This window comes from Eurosta solidaginis, chromosome 5 (genome assembly GCF_040869045.1).
Source record: "Eurosta solidaginis isolate ZX-2024a chromosome 5, ASM4086904v1, whole genome shotgun sequence".
NCBI classification, from domain to species: Eukaryota; Metazoa; Arthropoda; class Insecta; order Diptera; family Tephritidae; genus Eurosta; species Eurosta solidaginis.
Genome location: NC_090323.1, coordinates 186,264,605 through 186,285,279, shown reverse-complemented (window position 1 = coordinate 186,285,279; position 20,675 = coordinate 186,264,605). Strand labels below are relative to the sequence as shown.

The following is a 20,675-nucleotide window of genomic DNA, read 5'->3' as shown; positions in this document are numbered from 1 at the left end:
GCGCATCAGGTCCATTATAATCAAACACTTCCTTGAATATTCCAGACATGTTTTTGTAAATATATCAACTCGAAATCGTTTGCTCTCACTGTTGGTCCTATCGTCAAAATAGTAGACAACTGCAACAGAACATGAGTAGGTATCATTCGAAAATTATTTATAATAGTTTTTCGATCATACTACTATATACTATATAGAACAGAAATTGGCCAAAACATTTCTTACAGCACCACTACTCTTATACCAAAACATAATTAGAATTAAATGATATTCATATGGGGTATTCCATCCCATTTCGACCAATTTTGAACCCAACCCCTTTAGAATTGGCTGAAAGTTTTTCTTCTTTTTCTGGCTTACGAAAGACGTTTTTCAGAATTTTTTCAAATTTTTTCATCCAAACTCAAAAAAAGTTATGAATTAAAAAAACAAAAAAAAAACGGTGTTTTTTCAAAATGCTCTAACTTTTTCAAAAATTGACCGTTTGGGATCTTTTTTGTTTTTTAATTTGTTTTTAAATGTACTTTTCGGAAAAATAACAAAAAAAATTTTAAAGTTTTTTTTTGTAATTTTTCAGTTTTTCGAGTTTTTTTGAATTTCGCCATTTTTATAACTTTCATGAAAATGAAATGGTATATTAATTTCGTCACGAAACCCAAAATTGTAAGTCCTTAAAGGAAAATAGATAGACCCACCATTAAGTATACCGAAATAATCAGGTTGAAGAGCTGCGTTGATTTAGCCATGTCCGTCTGTCCGTCTGTCCGCCTGTCTGTTTGTATGCAAACTAGTCCCTCAATTTTTGAGATATCTTGATAAAATTTGGTGAGCGGGTGTATTTGGGTGTCCGATTAGACATTTGTCGGAACCGACCGGATTGGACCACTATAGCATATATGCTCCATACAACCGATTTTTCAGAAAAAGAGGATTTTTGTAATATCTTACTCAATTTAACAGATTGAAGCTTCAAACTTCACCACATACTTTCGTATATTGCACATATTGTTGCCTGAAACAATTGATGAGATCGGTCGTATATATAGTATATATCCCCCACAACCGATTGTTCAGATAAGGAACTTTTCGTAATATAGTATATATATGGTGGTATATATAGTATATATATATTTTTTCGCAAATTTTAGCCGCATTTTAACAGTTAGAAGCTTCAAATTTCACCGAATACTTACGTATATAGCATATATTGTTGTCTGAAAAAAGCATAGAGATCGGTGGTATATATAGTATATATCTCACAGAACCGATTGTTCAGATAAGAAACTTTTTGTAATATCTACCCCACTTTAACAGCTATAAGGTTCAAATTTAACCGATTGCTTACGTATATAAGTATATATTGTTGTGTCAAAAAATCATAGAGATCGGTGATATATATAATATATATATGATGGTATATATAGTATATATATAAAGTATATATATATTTTTTTGCGATTAGGCTCCATTTTAACAGCTAGAAGCTTCAAATTTCACCAAATGCTTACGTGTATAGCATATATTGATGTCTGAAAAAATCATTGAGATCGGTGGTATACATAGTATATATGTTTCTCATACAACCGATTGTTTAGATAAGAAACCTTGCGCAATTTCTTCCCCGTTTTAACAGCTAGAAACTTCAAATTTCACCAAATGCTTACGTGTATAGCATATATTGTTGTCTGAAAAAATCATAGAGATCGGTGGTATATATATTATATACTTCATATAAACTGTCATTGTTGCCCCTTTTTTACGGATAGAAGCTTCAACATTCATCAAATTTCATCAAATAGTTACGTTTACGTCATATATTTTTGAAATACGTGATTCGTAGTCATATTTTTTACACGCAGACCACAAAAAACCTGAAACTTTGCATCCTCACACAAAGTACCTACCTATTTTTATACCTTTCATGAAAATGAAATGGTATATTAATTTCGTCACGAAACCCAAAATTGTAAGTCCTTAAAGGAAAATAGATAGACCCACCATTAAGTATACCGAAATAATCAGGTTGAAGAGCTGAGTTGATTTAGCCATGCCCGTCTGTCCGTCTGTCTGTTTGTATGCAAACTAGACTACTATAGCATATATCCTCCATACAACCGATTTTTCAGAAAAAGAGAATTTTTGTAATATCTTACTCAATTTAACAGGTTGAAGCTTCAAACTTTACTACATAATTTCGTATATTGCACATATTGTTGCCTGAAAAAATTAATGAGATCGGTCGTATATATAGTATATATCCCCCACAACCGATTGTTCAGATAAGAAACTTTTCGTAATTGCTGCCCTATTTTAAGAGCTAGAGGCTTCAAATTTCAACGAATGCTTACGTATGTAGCATATATTGTTGTCTGAAAAAATCATACAGATCGGTGGTATATATAGTATATATATGGTGGTATATATAGTATATATATATAGTATATATATATATTTTCGCAATTTTAGCCCCATTTTAACAGCTAGAAGCTTCAAATTTCACCGAATGCTTACATATATGGCATATATTGTTGTATGAAAAAATCATAGAGATCGGTTGTATATATAGTATATATCTCATTCAACCGATTGTTCAGATAAGAAACTTTTCGCAATTTCTACCCCATTTTAATAGCTATAAGCTTCAAATTTCACCGATTGCTTACGCATATGGCATATATTATTGTGTCAAAAATCATAGAGATCGGTGATATATATAATATATATATGATGGTTTATATAGTATATATATAGTATATATATATATATATATAATTTTTTTTTGCGATTTTGGCCCCATTTTAACAGCTAGAAGCTTCAAATTTCACCAAATGCTTACGTGTATAGCATATATTGATGTCTGAAAAAATCATTGAGATCGGTGGTATACATAGTATATATCTCATACAACCGATTGTTCAGATAAGAAACTTTGCGCAATTTCTTCCCCATTTTAACAGCTAGAAGCTTCAAATTTCACCAAATGCTTACGTGTATAGTATATATTGTTGTCTGAAAAAATCATTGAGGTCGGTGGTATATATAGTATATATCTCATACAACCGATTGTTCAGATAAGAAACTTTGCGCAATTTCTGCCCCATTTTAACAGCTAGAAGCTTCAAATTTCACCAAATGCTTACGTGTATAGTATATATTGATGTCTGAAAAAATCATTGAGATCGGTGGTATACATAGTATATATCTCATACAACCGATTGTTCAGATAAGAAACTTTGCGCAATTTCTTCCCCATTTTAACAGCTAGAAGCTTCAAATTTCACCAAATGCTTACGTGTATAGTATATATTGTTGTCTGAAAAAATCATTGAGGTCGGTGGTATATATAGTATATATCTCATACAACCGATTGTTCAGATAAGAAACTTTGCGCAATTTCTGCCCCATTTTAACAGCTAGAAGCTTCAAATTTCACCAAATGCTTACGTGTATAGTATATATTGATGTCTGAAAAAATCATTGAGATCGGTGGTATACATAGTATATATCTCATACAACCGATTGTTCAGATAAGAAACTTTGCGAAATTTCTGCCCCATTTTAACAGCTAGAAGCTTTAAATTTCACCAAATGCTTACGTATATAGCATATATTGTTGTCTGAAAAATTCATAGAGATCGGTGGTACATATAGTATATATATCATACAACCGTTTGTTCAGATAAGAAACTTTGCGAAATTTCTGCCCCATTTTAACAGCTAGAAGCTTCAAATTTCACCAAATGCTTACGTATATAGCATATATTGTTGTCTGAAAAAATCATAGAGATCGGTGATACATATATTATATACCCCATATAAACTGTATTTTTTTGCCCCTTTTTTACGGCTAGAAGCTTGAAAATTCATAAAATTTCATCAAATAGTTACGTTTACGTCATATATTGTTGAAATACGTGATTCGTAGTCATAGTTTTTACACGCAGACCACAAAAAACCTGAAACTTTGCATCCTCACACAAAGCACCTACCTATTTTTTACTTTATATTTATCTTAAAAATCGATTAGGTATGTAGATCTGTTCACTATATATTTCTTATCTTATACATCCGATTATTCGAAGATTACGAATGGGATAAGATTATTGTTCAGCCCCATTCATGAAAGGTATGAAGCCTTCGGTACAGCCGAAGACAGTCCCGTCCTTACTTTTTTTTTATTTTCAATCAATCCTGCAATCATCCCCACCAATCCCGTAGTGGGCCGATTATTTTTTTTTTATTTAATTGAAAAAAAAAACTTTAAAAATTTTATTGTTTTTTCCGAAAAGTACATTTAAAAACAAATTTAAAAAAAAGAAAAGATCCCAAGCGTTAAATTTTTGAAAAAGTTATAGCATTTTAAAAACAAAAACGGTGTTTTTTTAAAAATTCATAACTTTTTTTGAGTTGGATGAAAAAATTTGAAAAAATTCTGAAAAACGTCTTTCGTAAGCTAGAAAAAGAATAAAAACTTTCAGCCAATTCTAAGTGGGTCGGGTTCAAAATTGGTAGAAATGGGATGGAATACCCCATATATACATCAAGTATACACGTTACATTATATAACAAGGAAGGATGGCTAGGTTCGGGTGTAACCGAATACTCAGCTGAGAGCTTTGGAGACAAAAAAGGGAAAATCACCATGTAGGAAAGTGAACCTAGGGGACCATGAGTGACTCTAGAATGTGTTTGTGCGATATGGGTATCAAATTAAAAGTATTAATAAGGGGTTTAAAAGGGAGTAGCCCTTAGTTGTATATGTGAAGGCGTTTTTGAGATATCGACAAAAATGTGGACCAGGGTGACCCCGAACATCATCTTTCGGGTACCGCTAATTCCTTTATATATGTTATACCACGAACAGTATTCCCGCCAAGATTCCAAGGCCTTTTAATTTCGCCCCGCAGAACTTTTTCATTTTCTTTTACTTAATATGGTAGGTGTCACACCCATTTTACAAAGTTTTTTCTAAAGTTATATTTTGCGTCAATAAACCAATCCAATTACCATGTTTCATCCCCCTTTTCGTATTATGGCGTTTTTTTTTATTTTTCGTAATTGTCGATTTCGGATTTTGGTAATTTTTTATACCAATACAAAGTGAGTTCCGTGAGAATAGAAACTTAGTAAAATTTTGGACAATGGGCGTGGCACCGCCCACTTTTAAAAGAAAGTTATTTAAAATTTTCGAAGCTGTAATTTGGCTGTCGCTGAAGATATCATGATGAAATTTTGCAGGAACGTTACCCCTATTACTGTATGGGTGCTCAATGAAAATTAGTAAAATCGGAAGACGAACACGCCCAGTTTAAAAAAAAAATGTTTTAAAGTCAAATTTTAACAAAAAGTTTAACATCTTTACAGTATAAATGTAAAATATGTCACCATTAAACCGCAGTAATGATATGGTTCAACAAAAGACAAAAATAAAATATATTTTCAAAATGGGCGTGGCTCCGCCCTTTTTCATTTATTTTGTCTAGAATACTTTTAATGCCATAAGTCGAACACAAATTTACCAATCCTTGTGCAATTTGGTAGGGGCTTAGATTCTAGGACGAAAACTGTTTTCTGTGAAAAAGGGCGGAATCGGTTGAAGCAATGCCGAGTTTTTATACACAGTCGACCGTCTGTCCTTCCGTGTGGCCGTTAACACGATAACTTGAGCAAAAATCGATATATCTTTACTAAACTCAGTTCACGTACTTATCTGAACTCACTTTATCTTGTTTATCTTGGCATAATAAATGGCCGAAATCCGACTATGACCGCGCCACTTTTTCGATTTCGAAAATTACGAAAAATTAAAAAAATACTATTAGAAAAAAACTTTGTAAAATGGGTGTGACACCTACCATATTAAGTAGAAGAAAATGAAAAAGCTCTGCAGGGCGAAACCAAAAGCCCTTGTAATCATGGCAGGAATACTGTTCGTGGTATTACATATATAAATGAATTGACGGTACCCGACAGATGATGTTCTGGGTCACCCTGGTCCGCATTTTAGTCGATATCTCGAAAACGCCTTCACATATACAACTAAAGGCCACTCCCTTTTAAAACCCTCATTAATACCTTTAATTTGATACCCATATCGTACAAACACATTATAGAGTCACCCCTGGTCCACATTTATGGCGATATCTCGAAAAGGCGTCCACCTATAGAACTAAGGCCAACTGCCTTTTAAAATACTCATTAACACCTTTAATTTGATAACCATATCGTACAAACGCATTCTAGAGTCACCCCTGGTCCACCTTTATGGCGATATCTCTAAAAGGCGTCCACATATAGAACTAAGGCCCACGCCCTCTTGAAATACTCATTAATACCTTTTTTTGACACCCATATTGTACAAACGCATTCTAGAGTCACCCCTGGTCCCCTTTACGGCGATATCACGAAACGGCGTCCACCTATGGAAATAAGGATCACTCCCTTTTAAAATATTCATTAACACATTTCATTTGATACCCATATCGTACAAACAAATTCTAGAGTCAGGCCTGGTCCACCTTTATGGCAATATCCCTAAATGGCGTCCATCTATAGATCTATGGCCCACTTCCTCTTAAAATACTCTTTAATACCTTCCATTTGATACACATGTCATACAAACAAATTCCAGGGTTACCCTAGGTTCATTTTCCTACCTTATTTTGTCTCCATAGCTCTCAACTGAGTATGTAATGTTCGGTTACACCCGAACTTAGCCTTCCTTACTTGTTTAAATATAACATAGAACCATTTTCGTTTGCCTTACATTCATGCATATATTTAAATATTCCGCAGTACATGTGTATATGCGCGGTAATAAATTCACGAAAATTGTTATTTTCATTGTTTTGGTTACTTCACTATCCTAACAAGAAGGATTGTAATTAATTTTTTGGCTTTGTCCCTCTTTCGTATCCGGTCTTAGTACGTAACCCAAATGAAAAATTCATAAAATGGTTTGAAGCGGAGAATATCAGTTAAAGTGTAAATTAAATTTCTCCGCTTTCGTAATGACTGTAAAAATTTTCGAACGAATAATTGTCAAAGCGAAGGTAATGTTATTAAGTTTTTTATACAGTTAAGGCCTTTATGTGGTCGAAAGGATATTTTAATGAAAACGGACTTAAAAATTAATTATGCACGTTACAAATATATTGTATGTATGTGTGTAGATGATTGATTTGTTTACGTACATACTGCTTAGTATCGGCTTAGTTGTATCGCTTAGTAATACTAATATTCGTCACAATATAATAGTCAGCACCAGACTTTGCTCTACCCTAACTTTGGTCTATCTGCATGACTTTTAAGAATTTTTTACAGGCATGCTTAACCAACGAAACGATATCATTTCGTTACGATAATCAACGTTAATAAACGAAACGAAGTCATTTCGTTTCGTTTATTAACGTTAAGATCGTCAAATTAACGAAATGATTTCGTTTCGTTTTCTGCTATATCAAAACGAAATCAAATCGTTTATGTTGATTATTAATTTCAAACTATGCTGGCAAAGCTGATTGATGGCGGAGTCATTAAAGGTGAAAGCATTATCCAAGCTGATTGCAACTTTTCTCATGAATTTTGACAGTACGAACATTTCTCAGAGTATTTTTGACATTACCACCAACGAATTACACAAACAAATTTGTGTGTGTATGTGCGCTCGTTGTTGCCACCTTACGGCTTTACCATGGCTATAGCATTGCCAGCACAATTCAAACATAAAGTATCACGTTTTCGTTAACGTTTTTAAAGTTAACGAAAGCTTTTCGTTTCGGTTAAAAACGAGATACAATTTATCTTGATAATTTCTTTATCGATAATATTTCGAAGTGTTTCAACGGAAACGGTGGAAATTTTTTGATAAACGATTAGCTTAACGTTAAGGTGCATCCCTGATTTTTTACCAGTTAATCTCCCCTCCCCCTCTCAATCCCTTTTCCTTATCCTTTATTATTTTTTTTTTCACTCCTCCATCTGCCTTTTTCTTTCTCTGAATATCTTTCCCTCTCTCTGTCTTTTCCCTCATTTCTTTTCCGCATTATCTACCACTATCTATCTATTTTCGTCTGACTCTATCTCTATCTCCTTCCTTCTTTTCTCTCTCTTCTTCTCCATCCCTTATTCAAAGTCCCAGCCCAAGTCCCAGTTACAGTCTCAGTCCAAGTCACTGTCGGTCCCCGTTCAATTGCCTGGAAAAAAAACCGATTCATGAAAAGAAATTGTTCGGATAGATCGGTTCCTTGTCCACTTCCCAAAAAAAAAAATTGTCGTAAACAGACAAATGGCTACCTACGTACCAAATTTTACTCAAATCCAACCGTGAATATAATTTGCTCGAATAGGTCGGTCCCTGGTCCTTTTTCATAAAGAAAATTTGTAGGAACACTCTGCGGGTTGCTGTAAAATTATCCTGCAAATTCGACTAAAATCTACGTAGTGGTTTCGGGGTCTATAACCTACATACAAACATGCATCCTTCTTTATATATATGTAGACTCTCAGGGTTGCGTTGCTCGGGTTAGGCAGATACTAATCTAAATAATAAGGCGTACTTTAACGCATTCCTTCCAGTTACTCAAAGTCAAGCAATCAGTATATACAATTTTATTGATCTTCTTCAAAATGTATCTCACAATTTTTCTCATTCTTACCTTTTATAATTTCCTTATCTCTCCCCCTTCTTTTTTTACATCCTCTACCAGTCTCCTTCTTTTTTCTTAGATCCTCCGTTCCACTAGTTTATCATTCTTTGCTTTATGTTCTAAAATTGTATTTTGTCACACACAATTCATATTCAAAATCTCATAACTTAATCAAAATATTTTAGATGTACAATTTTTGTCTATCATCTCATATATATAGGCTATTTTTACAATGGAATGCTTAAATTTAATAAAAACTTTTAAATCACTCAATGCAATCGCTTTAGCATTTTGTAAATTCAATGCTATGACAAACCAAAAGTTCTGCACGTAAGTACGTACGTATATGGCGTATCAGTAACTTTTGCTGACATACAAAATTTGTCGCACCACCCAGTAGCGCACGTGAAATTGAAAAAGAAAAAAAAAAAAATTAATTCAAAATTCTTATTTCTGAAATATAAGAAAGTTTCGTCTTGGTCGAAGGAACCTATAGCCAAAATTTGATGATGAGCGAAGTGTGGAAATCCGTTTCCATAGGGAACACACACACACATAATTTTGATTTTTATACATATAGATATACAGATGCATAGGTATATACATACTCGTAACTGTGCATGTATTAATATGTAAGTAGTAACCTGATCCTTGACTTTGATTTTACATAGCAATTTTGAAATAACCAAGCACTACGTACAGTCTTCTTAACAAAGAATGAGGGAGAAAAAAAGTTAGAAAGTAATAAAGAGCGGCATATTACGAAAATGACTGTAAAGTTTTAATTAGTTCAGCATGGGGTATATGCGTTACGTCAGAAATGTGACATTAATGTGAGCTTCCTACGTACAGCGAATGCAATTTGTTAACGGCAAAATGCACACAAACGACAGCTCTGTGTTACAATCTGCTAACTGTGATGGCTGCTCAGGAAGAAACTTTATTTATGGGAATAGCAAGAATTGTTATTGTTGTTTAACCCTCATTGGTCAGTGAGGGGTCGTAAGTGAATTAAAAGTGGTTTCGCTGCGTACAGTAAAAAAGCAAATTATTCATTTGTTTGCTTAGGGAAAATCATGAAGCTTTATATTCCTGAAAAGGATTCCATATATTGTGTGGAGGTTAATGCAATTAATTCGTGGGATGTACACTCATCGCAAAAACTTTTCCTCGGATGTAAAATTTCAACATTTGTATTCAAGATAAATGCTGACTTTTTTATAGTAAGACTCCGAACATCGCAGTTCATTCTGGCTAATTTTGTTGTTTTTGTAATGCGCCGAATCGTTCAATAGGCAAGCTCACTCAGGGATTGTTTTCAAAATCCCCTATAACAAAATTCCTAGGAAACCAGCACAATGAAGTAGTCATGAGTCAATTACTGCTTCACCCATGAGTTGTGAACTAATATTCGGCCGATATCCCGCGAACTTTAGATCGCAGAAGGTGTGTAAAAGTTTATGATTTCGATATGGACATCGCTTCACCGGCCTATTATACCATGATATTCGAATATATTGTGGCTATGGCCTGAGTTTCGAGGCTTATTCCTCCCTTTAGCTCTCTCTTGATCTTTCCTATGGATACCTAAGCCATGCCGCAAGCTTGCAGATCAGGACGGTGGTTAGATGAACCATTATAATTATTAAAACAAATAAATGTAAGGCGCTATAGCCTCCGAAAAGATTTTATGCCGGGCTTCTGTTCCAATTTGCAAAGCAGATGAGTTTTCACTGAGAAGCTTTTCTTGGCAGATATAAACTCGGAGTGCTTGCCAAACACTGCTAAGGGGTGAACCCGCCTAGAAAAATAGTCCGAATTGAAAAACTTAATTCTAAAATTTTGATGTTGCTTTGCCCGGGGCGTGAACCCAGGATCTTTGGTTTGGTTGGTGGAGAACGCTACCATGACATCAAGGCGGCCGTCGGTCCCTCGCCCTGTGTTATAGGCTGCGCAGTTCAGCTGTAAGGTAAGGCAAATACTGGCCGCAAGTACATGCTTATATTGCTAAGCCTTAAACGTATGGAAAAATGGCATTGAGGAATGAGGTTCATTGAGTCTCTCGCGGCCAGAAATCCATGCAAACGAAATTCCATGCATGCGATGAGGGGTATCAAATATCATACCGAATGATTTTCGTCTACACAAATAACCTGGAAGCCAAAAAGAAGTCTTTGTGTAAGTTATCTTTCGTGAACATGAGGATTATGTTGTTAATCAACATTTAGACCTCCTCGCCAAACATGGTGCTATTGACCAGGCCAGGACTCTGTAATCTTACCAAAGCTCATATGCGGGAAACCACAAGTAATTAAGATTATGTGTTCACGGCAAATTTGGGAAAGGTTGCCAAAAGTCATTTCAGTCAAAGTCGTTTAGTTGAATATAGAGAGTACGTTTGTCGTCTCTAGGTAAAATACGTGAAACTCTTGTCCCATCTGCTACTAAAGTTTACTATTTAATCGCAAGAGTTGAAGTGCTGCAGTCATACCAGGTAGGGTTAAAGAAAATTTGCGTTATGGATTACACCAGCTCCTGCGCTTAGCACACTTAACAAAATGCTCCTCATTGGGTTACGTCAACTACTCACAATCACTAATAACTACATTCTACTGCATACACATACATATCTACTCATACTTACTCAGTTTTAGATAACACTGCATGAGAAATGCATCGCCCAGCATTGTATTCAAGAGTCCCATTATGCCTTGCGGGAATTCGGTTATGAGAAATAACAATAAAACTGCTAAAAGCATACGTGTCGTGCGATCTGTTTGCTTCTCTTTTTCCAAAGTTTTGCTATTCTTACGTGGCGCGCGTTGTTGTTGTACCTCTAAAAATTTACCATTCATCATCGGTTTCATGCCATTCGCTGCATTACAAGTCAACATTTTACGACGACGTTTAGCCTCCAATAATGCAACAATCAAACGCACCGATAATATTGTCAATGCAATGCATGGAATTAGTTTGATTAGTACGCTATAAATGAGAAATGTTGAATTGAGTAAAGATTTGTTATGCAAAGCCAAATCACTATGATAGAGACGATAGACAGTGATGTTATGATGTGCTATTTGCCATGGTGATAATGATGATGTAAGTGTTGTTGTTGTTGCTATTAAGGATGTGGAGCCCGTTGCGGCTGCTGTTGGTGCTATTGTGGCTAATTTGCTTGTTGTTGCTGTTGCTGTGGTTGCAGCTAAAATACCCACAATATCTGATATATTCCATGCATCTCCTCCATTCCCAGCCGCCAATGCGCTTTCATTACGCTGCACCGCAAATGTTGTTGTAGCCAATGCTGATGCTGTAATATGTTGTGTTTGTTGCGTTTGATTTGCCATCTCATTATAGTAATCGATTATGTACTGACTCAAAGGTTCTGAATCGAGTGTTTTGCCATGCTCATCAACTGCTTCGAGGAATTCTGCGATTGACGTAACCAAATAAAGTGAAGGTGATACTACTAATATACAAACGATGTAGGCGGTGAGTATGGTGAATAATGTTGTACGCATACCACACCATATAATATTCTTTTGTGGATAACTAACTGCAATATAACGCCAAACAGCCAATGTAACGGTTAACCATATGCTAATTGTATGTAAGACTTGTGCATATATTGAATGAAATTTAATAAAACAAGCCCATGCATAGCTAAGACGTTGTTCACGTGGCAATTGTTGTGCGAGTATGTAGTCGTGTGTTGTGTAGGGTATATATTCGAGCATAACAGCGAGATCGGCTACGGCTAGTCCGGTGAGTATGGCATTGGTGGGTGAACGCATTTCTTTGCGCGTCAATACAATAATGTTGAGCGTATTGGCGATGGTGCCAAGTATGCAAACAATAAGTGAGATGTAACCATGCCAAATTTTGTAGCTGTAAAATGTAAAAGAAGAAGAAGAAAAAACTATGTAGATTGCATAAATTAAGTGAGTTAGTTAGCAAAAAAGTAAGTGGAATTTTTCATTGTCAACGTTTCAATTTAATGCATTTTAGCTGTGACAAGGTTTTTCAGATATAAAGTTTTGTAGGAAGGTCAAAAAATGGTATGAGATAAGCTCAATATCTAGACTTTCGTGAAACAAAACAAAAATTAAATGAAAGCTTATTGATTTATTCTATAAAATCATTACAAAAAATGATTTCTTTGCGAACCAAATTTGAATAAGACTTAAATGGGTATTATTTTTGTGGTTAAAATCTGAATTTTTCAAAATAAACACTACGTATTTTTTATATAGTCCTTTAAAAAGTCTGTGTATTAAGTTCCACTTTTCTCTAAAGTTTTAATGCTCTTAGATATACATCTTGTCCTTCATCTTAGAAAAACCCTTCCAGCGGCGGACGCGTCGGTATAGTCACCTAACACTTGATCAATAAGGTCTACGCAGGTTCAATCCACTGTCCAGAAACTATCCAAGTCTGTTTTGAACTTTTGCTTTGCACACAGAGTATAAAAACTGTGACAACATAACGGCTGATCATAACGGCATAAACGAATCGAGATAAATATAGACTTCAATATATCAAAATGCTCAGAATGTAAAGAGGAATAGATTTAGCCATGTCCGTCCTTCCGTCTGTCAATGCACACGATAACTTGAGTAAATATTGAGATATGTTATTGAAAAGTGATGTATGAGTTCCTTGGCACTCACCGCCCATATCTATTTTAAATGAGCGAAATCGGATGATAACCACGCCTTCTTTCTATATATATAACCTTTTGGAAAAGACAAAGAAACCTGATTATTTAGTAAATAATAGACCTAGAATGTTTAAATTTGATGTGTGGGTTAAAATAGAGATTCTTGATAAAAATTTAAAAAATTTTTGAAAATGGGCGTGGCGTCGCCCAATTATGGTAAAATCAATCGCACAAATATAATTAATCACAAATCAAAAGCCGCTAAACCTATTAAAATTCGCCATAGAAGTTGCCTTTACTATAAGGAATGCTAACGATAAGAACGAAATCGGTGAAGGACCACGCCCACTTGTATTTAAAAAAATTTCAAAGGGTTGTAACGAGTAAAATAAACTATATATTTGCAAAAAAGAGCTTTATATTAACAATAATTCTTTTCCCAAGTGGAATCCCAACATGAAATAGGAAAAAATTCAAATATTTTAAAATCGTCGTGGCACCGCCCTTATAATGACTAAGTAATTTTCAATGTTTCGGCAGCCATAACTCGAAGAAAAATTAAGATATCGTAATAAAATTGAGAAAACGTACTTTCTTTATAGCAGGAAATATTTCTAGTCAAAATGGACGCGATCGGTCAAGGACGACGTCCACTTTTATATATAAGATGCCCACTTTTAAATATAAGATGCCTACTTTTATATAGAATTAGAATAGTAACTTATCTCAAATGAACTGTACAATTGAAACTCACGCTTAGTATATGTTCGGTTACACCCTAACTTAGATACCCTTATTTGATCTATACAATTTGTTCGTAAGGATTCGTTGCATACTATGTGAGAACGAGTGGGGTTCCTTCATGGTGTCTGTCTTCGGCTTATATTTTTTTCCAGCGTGAACTCTTTGGATCAGCGTATGACAGTGGAATATGAAGAAGAGTACACCCCTTATCTTTTCATTCGATATTTTTTTTTTCAAGCAAAGGTGTTTGATGACACCTTTGATCAAATTTATCTCAAATTGATGTTAACTCATTGGCAGTACATATTCAATAATTAGCTGTCGGCTATCGTGGGCTATTTAAAGTTTGTTTGTTTTTTTTTGAAGAAATTAAGTGGTCGCCGTGGAGGCTCTAAGCGGGATCACCCCTCGGATGTATTTTTGCAAACACTTCGAGTGTTTTTCTGTCATGAAAAGCTTCTTAACGAGAATTCATCTGCCTTTCAGCCGCCGTGCGTGGTCTGCCATCAAACATGAATTTGTAGGAATAATTAAAAAAGAACACGACGCAAACTGGAAGAGAAGCTCGGCCCAAATATTTTCCGAGGCGAATCCTACCCGGTAATTATTTATTTATTTCCAATGAATGCCTTCTGAGCACCAGATTAGTCACCAATTGTCATTCATTTTGCATCAAGCACGTATACGTTTCTGAGTAACTGTTGTGTGGGAGTTATATATTCACATAAACCTATCTTGAAATTTTGTTGACATAAACTCCGAACCGATGGTGTTATTGAAAGTAAAAATGGCGAAATTTCAGGACATTTTTGAAAGTCAAAAACAGTTTAAAAAACTGAGAACGCAATTATATTAATAAGGCTTAAATTAAGTCACGTCAAGTATCAAACCCTTACAAACACTTTTATTCTGAAGCTGAGCAGTTTTCGATCTCGACGCTTAACAAACCTCCGCCTATTAATAACTCGGCAAAAATAAAATTCGTGCGTTTTGCGGATGCGCCCCTCGTTTCGGTTGGGCGGACGCTTTAGAGGGTATTAATCCGTTGGGTTAAATATTTATATTATCGAGACTCTGGGATGTTAGCACCCTATTTCTGGAATTTTATAAAAAACTTATGCCAAATAATTTGTCATAATTAGTAAGCGGGTTCCACTAATTGGTCAGCCATAGAAAACTGTATATGGCCATTTAAAGTTTTCCAAGGAAAAAACAATTTTCCTCTCTAGACACCCTGTATACATAGGTTTTCAAAAAAAAATTATGCCAAATAATTGGTCACTAATTGGCCAGAAGGTTTCGTTAATTGGTCAGTAGGAAGTTTTTCATTAATTTTTTAAGTTTTTTTTTGTTATCGAAAGTTTTGTCGGCTCGTATGTTAGCACACCATCGGTGGATTTTCAAATCGAAAAGTATGCCAAATAACTGGCCACGAATTGGTCAGCAGGTTTCGTTAATTGGTCAGCCATAGGAAGTTTTTCATTAATTTTTTAAGTTTTTTTTGTTATCGAAAGTTTTGTCGGCTCGTATGTTAGCACCCCATCGGTGGATTTTCAAATCGAAAAGTATGTCAAATAATTCATCATCGAAAGTGTTGTCGGCTCGGAAGTTAGCACACCATCGGTGATTTTCAAATCGATAAGTATGCCAAATAACTGATCTCTAATTGGTCAGCAGGTTTCATTAATTGGTCAGCCATAGGAACTTTTAATTAATTTTTCAAATTTTTTTGTTATCGAAAGTGTTTTGGCTATGATGTTAGCACCCCATCGGTGGATTTTCAAATCGAAAATTATGTAAAGTAATTCATAACTAGTTGGTCAGCAGGTTTCGTTAATTGGTCAGCCATAGGAACTTTTTAATTAATTTTTTAAGATTTTTTTGTTATCGAAAGTGTTATCGGTGTTATCCACCCCACCGGTGGATTTTCGAGTCGAAAAGTTATTTGGCAAGTTAGGTAGCATAGACGAAAGTCCCACGAGTGAGCGTTAAAGATATTCGAGGTCAAAGGTCGTAGTTTGTAGCTTAAAATCACGTAGTTTCTTACAAGTGCACCCTGATATAGTTTTACGTGAACTCAGACATTTCTTAATAACAACGCGAAAAGCGCGAGCAGTCGCTCAACGTTTAGAACATTTTTTTCTAGTCGAACATTTATATATTAATACGCTAACAAAATTTCCATACAAACAATTGACAGGCGGTTTCGCATAGTTAGCATACGTAAAATCATATACAAGTGATACGAATCGATTTGTATAAATCAGCCGCAGTGCATAGGCCTATTTTTGTTAACAAATATTATTCTATTTGTTTATAATTAATAGAAATTTTTTTTGTAAATCCAACAGTCTCTCCAAATATGGATATTTACTTTCTTGCACAAAAGCGCGCCATCTGTGGAACAATTATATAAGTGCTCTAAGACACAAACCTACATAAGCGTACGCGCTACACGGTGAAACAAACATGTTTCCCATTGTTGCCACTTACCTATAATAGCCTCTACCAAAATCCTAAAAAATTGTTCCAAAATAGTTTGTAGCGTACCAAAAAATCTTAAATAGAATTAATTTTTGGCCGGCCCATTTTTTGTGGCAAATTTCACTTACACGTAAATACATAAGTCTTTATTTAACAGATTTTTTGTTTTTTATTTTAGTTGTTTTCAAAAAGACATGAAATCGCAAATAATGAGTTAACTTTTGTTGAGACTAACTAATTTATTTATAACAATTAATGGCAAATTTGCCCGAAAATGTTTTTGAATTTGAAGATTTAATCCTCATTTTAGATAAAGTACGTCTTAAAATTAAAAAAAAAAAAAAACAAGTTACAAAAATATAACATTAAATTTTTTATATTGCCTTTTATGCTAATTTATTTTATTTCTTATTTTATTTTATTATATATTCTCTTATTTCAAATTGGTTTATTATTATTTAAATGCAACTTGACTGAATCGGAAAGTTTCACGTTGTATATTAAACGAAAAAAAACGTCCCAAAAACGTTTTTGATTTTAGGTCAAAGCGGCAACCGGCATCATAGCGGCCGTATTGCATAGGCAGTATATTACCCACTATATTTATTATTAGGCTAACTTTGTTGGATTATTTTTTTTTTTAATCGGATGCTTAGATCCCATAACCCTAATTTGTTTATGTCGCTTAAAGTTATAAAATTAATTTTATTTTAGTAAATATGTTTGTGTGAATAATTTCAATGTTTTTCTTTGTTTTTCTTTTCTTTTTAATTTATTCTGCTTTCTTATATCTTAGTATTATATTGTTCACAGATGGTAGATATTGTCATATATATTCATGAAATGGAATGTTTACAAATTTAATACAAATTAATTACGTACATAGATCTCAATGGGAATCCCAACATTAAATATCCGAATATTAGAATCTTCATATTTCCACAATGATCACATTAAAACCCGGAAAAAAGTCTAAGTGCACTTATTGCGTTTTTATATGGAACTGTTTGTTCACTTCACTTAATTTTTTCGCAATTTAAGGACTTCATTTTTTTTCTTTAATTAAAATTTTTTTTTAGTAAACTCTGCCTTCTTTCTCATTACATAATTTTTTTATATTTTTATTTTATTTTTTATGAAGGTATCCTCTATTCTACTCGTAATTTTTGTTTTGTGTCACACTTACATATTATATATATATTTATACAAAATTAAACCTGTGGCGTGAAATAGGCTAAATTCCTTTAGCAAATTTCTTCATTTTTAACTAAAAGTTCGTGTTTTTTGAATTATGACACTATTGAAGTAAATGGGCGATATATGTAATTGGGTGATATAGGCCTACTGGGGAGCCGAGCTCCCAAACTATCTTCGGTACCGCGCCAACGGGGACCTTCCGGGTGGTGTGAAAAAACCTATTTTTCAATTCAATTTCAAGTAATTTCACCATAATTCTATATCAATTTCATTTGATTTTACATAATTTTTATATTTTTGTTTAAGGAGCTCCACACAAAAACGTTATAATTACATGTGAAAAGTTTGTAGAAAACTTAAGAAAATAGATTCAAAAAGGACAAAGCCTTAGATCAAATTCAAAATTTTAAAGAAAAAGTTAAGTAAGTTAGACCTGTTTGCTATATTTCCAACACTTGGTGCATATACTGAGTTGAAAAAAATACACGTTGGTCGAATTTCGCCCACAGGCGATACTAGTTTTTATTATTACAAAGATATTGTTGTTGTGACGTGAACAATTTACTGCGACTTTTAATGCCAAAATTAAAGCGTAAAGCTTCGTATCTCGAATTCTGTCTCAGAAAGCAGGTGTTAGAGTCGTTATGCAAAATAATTGGCAAACTGTTGCGATTGCAGCCTTTCGTCTATATTTCATTGTTTTTATTCTTCCTAGACTTTTTGTGTATACTAGAGTTCGCCCCGTGGTTGAAATCCAACCACAGGAAAGAAAAGAAAAGGAAAGGAAAGAAAAGGAAAGGAAAGGAAAGGAAAGGAAAGGAAAGGAAAGGAAAGGAAAGGAAAGGAAGGAAAATCAATGGAAGGGAAATGAAAATAAAAGAAATATAATTTGTCATTTTTAAATAATAATAGGAACATTCGACGGGTAATATAATGAATAAGTAAGCTCAAAATAGGGAAATTTTATATTGCTCTGGCAGGTAGGGTATGATTTGATCAATCTGCTTCTCGTAAACAAAAGGTAGGAAAAGGAAAAAAAGGAAAGGAAAGGAAGGAAATAAAAGAAAAGAAAAGTAGAGGAATGGAAAAGAAAGGAAAGAAAAGGAAAAGAAAAGAAAGTAAGGAAAGGAAGGAATATGAATGGAAAAGAAATGAAAGTAAATGAAAGGAAATTAAAAGAAAATTAAAAGAAAGGAAAGAAAAATAAAGAAAAGGAAAGGAAAAGAAAAGAAAGGTAAGTAAAGTAAAGGAAACGAATGGAAAGGAAAGGAAAGGAAAGGAAAGGAAAGGAAAGGAAAGGAAAGGAAAGGAAAGGAATGGAAAAGAAAGGAAAGCAAAGGAAAGGATAGGAAAGGAAAGGACAGCAAAGAAAAGAAAACAAAGGAAAGGAAAATAAAAGAATAGAATGGAAAAGAAAGGAAAGCAAAGGAAAGAAAAGAAATAGACTTGATACATGACCCGCTATGTATTTTTGTTTAATTTTCATTGTGTACAAAGCAACTCCTCGGCCAATCTCACGATTCAGCATAGTACACAAAAAGTAAGTACACACACACAGCGTGTCTATAGTATGAATAAGTGTATGTGTAGTGGTGTGCCTTTTATGTTAAATTTTTTATATTAAAATGATTTTTAAAATTTTTTTAAATTTATGGATAACAGTGCAGCTCAAAATTTCCTATCAATACATATATAATTTGCATACCTTAAAATTATAGTTTAGCAGAAAACGGTTCCACATTTTGTCATCTTGTCTATTTATATATAAGATGATGAAGCAATAATGGGGACTCCCTTAGATTATTATTTATTGCACGAAATCTCAGTTTTGCACTTAAATACCAATGTAAAAAAGTGGCTAACAGCTGCCATTTGTGTGTGTATAATTAAATTAAATTGCATTTATCATAAAGTGACATGCGAGCAAAAAACGATGTAGTAACCATTCACATGCATTCATGTTAACACAACAACAACAACAGTGGCAATATGCACGCGTAATTTATGCACACATGCACTTATGCATCCATTTGTGGTGCATGCGCAAATGAAACAAAAGAATGAATAAACTACATTAAAACCCACAACGTAAACAAAAATGAGTTCAACTACAACTACACAGAAAAAAGGATAGATGCACGCTATCAATGCTTAGCCTTACTGGAGCCTTGAAAACCAACCCTCACGGCTGCACTGACTGCCATTTTGCCCATTCCACCTGAAGATATGGTGGCAAAGAACATGATGTGTTAACGCACCTGCAACGAGATCCAGTGCCTCGCGTCATCAATTAGAGCCGCAACAGAGGTGGATGGTTGGCACACGAGTGCCCAAATGGCGAACGAGCGTGTATCGACACGTGTACACCGATGGTTCCAAATTAGTGGAAAGAGGAGGGTCTGCGGTATACTAGGCTGATCCGGAAATAAAAGAGGTTTTACAAGAGGTTCTAGTAGCCCTAACCAAAGCAGTATAAACACTGGAAGAAAATACCTTAAACTGCAGTCCGGTAAATTCTTATATTGACAGTCAAGCAGAAATTGTGGCAATAAACTCGCACAGCATAGCATCTAAAAGTGTGCGAGAGCGCAAGCAATTCCTGGAAAGATAAAGCGAAGCAACTAGCTTAAAAGGGCGCATGCCTCGAAGCTTGCTGCGTACACATCCGAATTAGATAGTGAAAGACCAGATTTCGCATAGTGTAACTTAGGGGTCATCCTGACTAATGCAACTCTGAGCTATGTTGAATTTCATATTATTTTATCTTCTCTTTTTCTTGATACACAAAAATGAAATATAACTGACATGTACATTTTAAAATTAGTATGTAATAAAGAGCCATCCTTACAGGTCAGAAGTGAGACCGAAGCCGCGTTTCGAAGAGTGAAAAAATTCTAAGAAAAATTTAAAATCAAATTGTGAATGCCATATAACAGAGA

General features: G+C 34.3%; 1 protein-coding gene across 2 annotated transcripts in view; it reads right to left on the bottom strand.

Annotated features, from left to right (window-relative positions):
* The window catches only part of LOC137251842 (G-protein coupled receptor dmsr-1-like), a 604,920-nt gene that overhangs the window by 26,187 nt on the left and 558,058 nt on the right, over positions 1 to 20,675 (bottom strand). For both annotated transcript variants that reach the window (XM_067786736.1, XM_067786735.1), the window contains exon 5: positions 11,293 to 12,539. In XM_067786736.1, the coding sequence (XP_067642837.1) occupies positions 11,293 to 12,539 (1,247 nt within the window). The remainder of the gene's footprint in view (positions 1 to 11,292; positions 12,540 to 20,675) is intronic.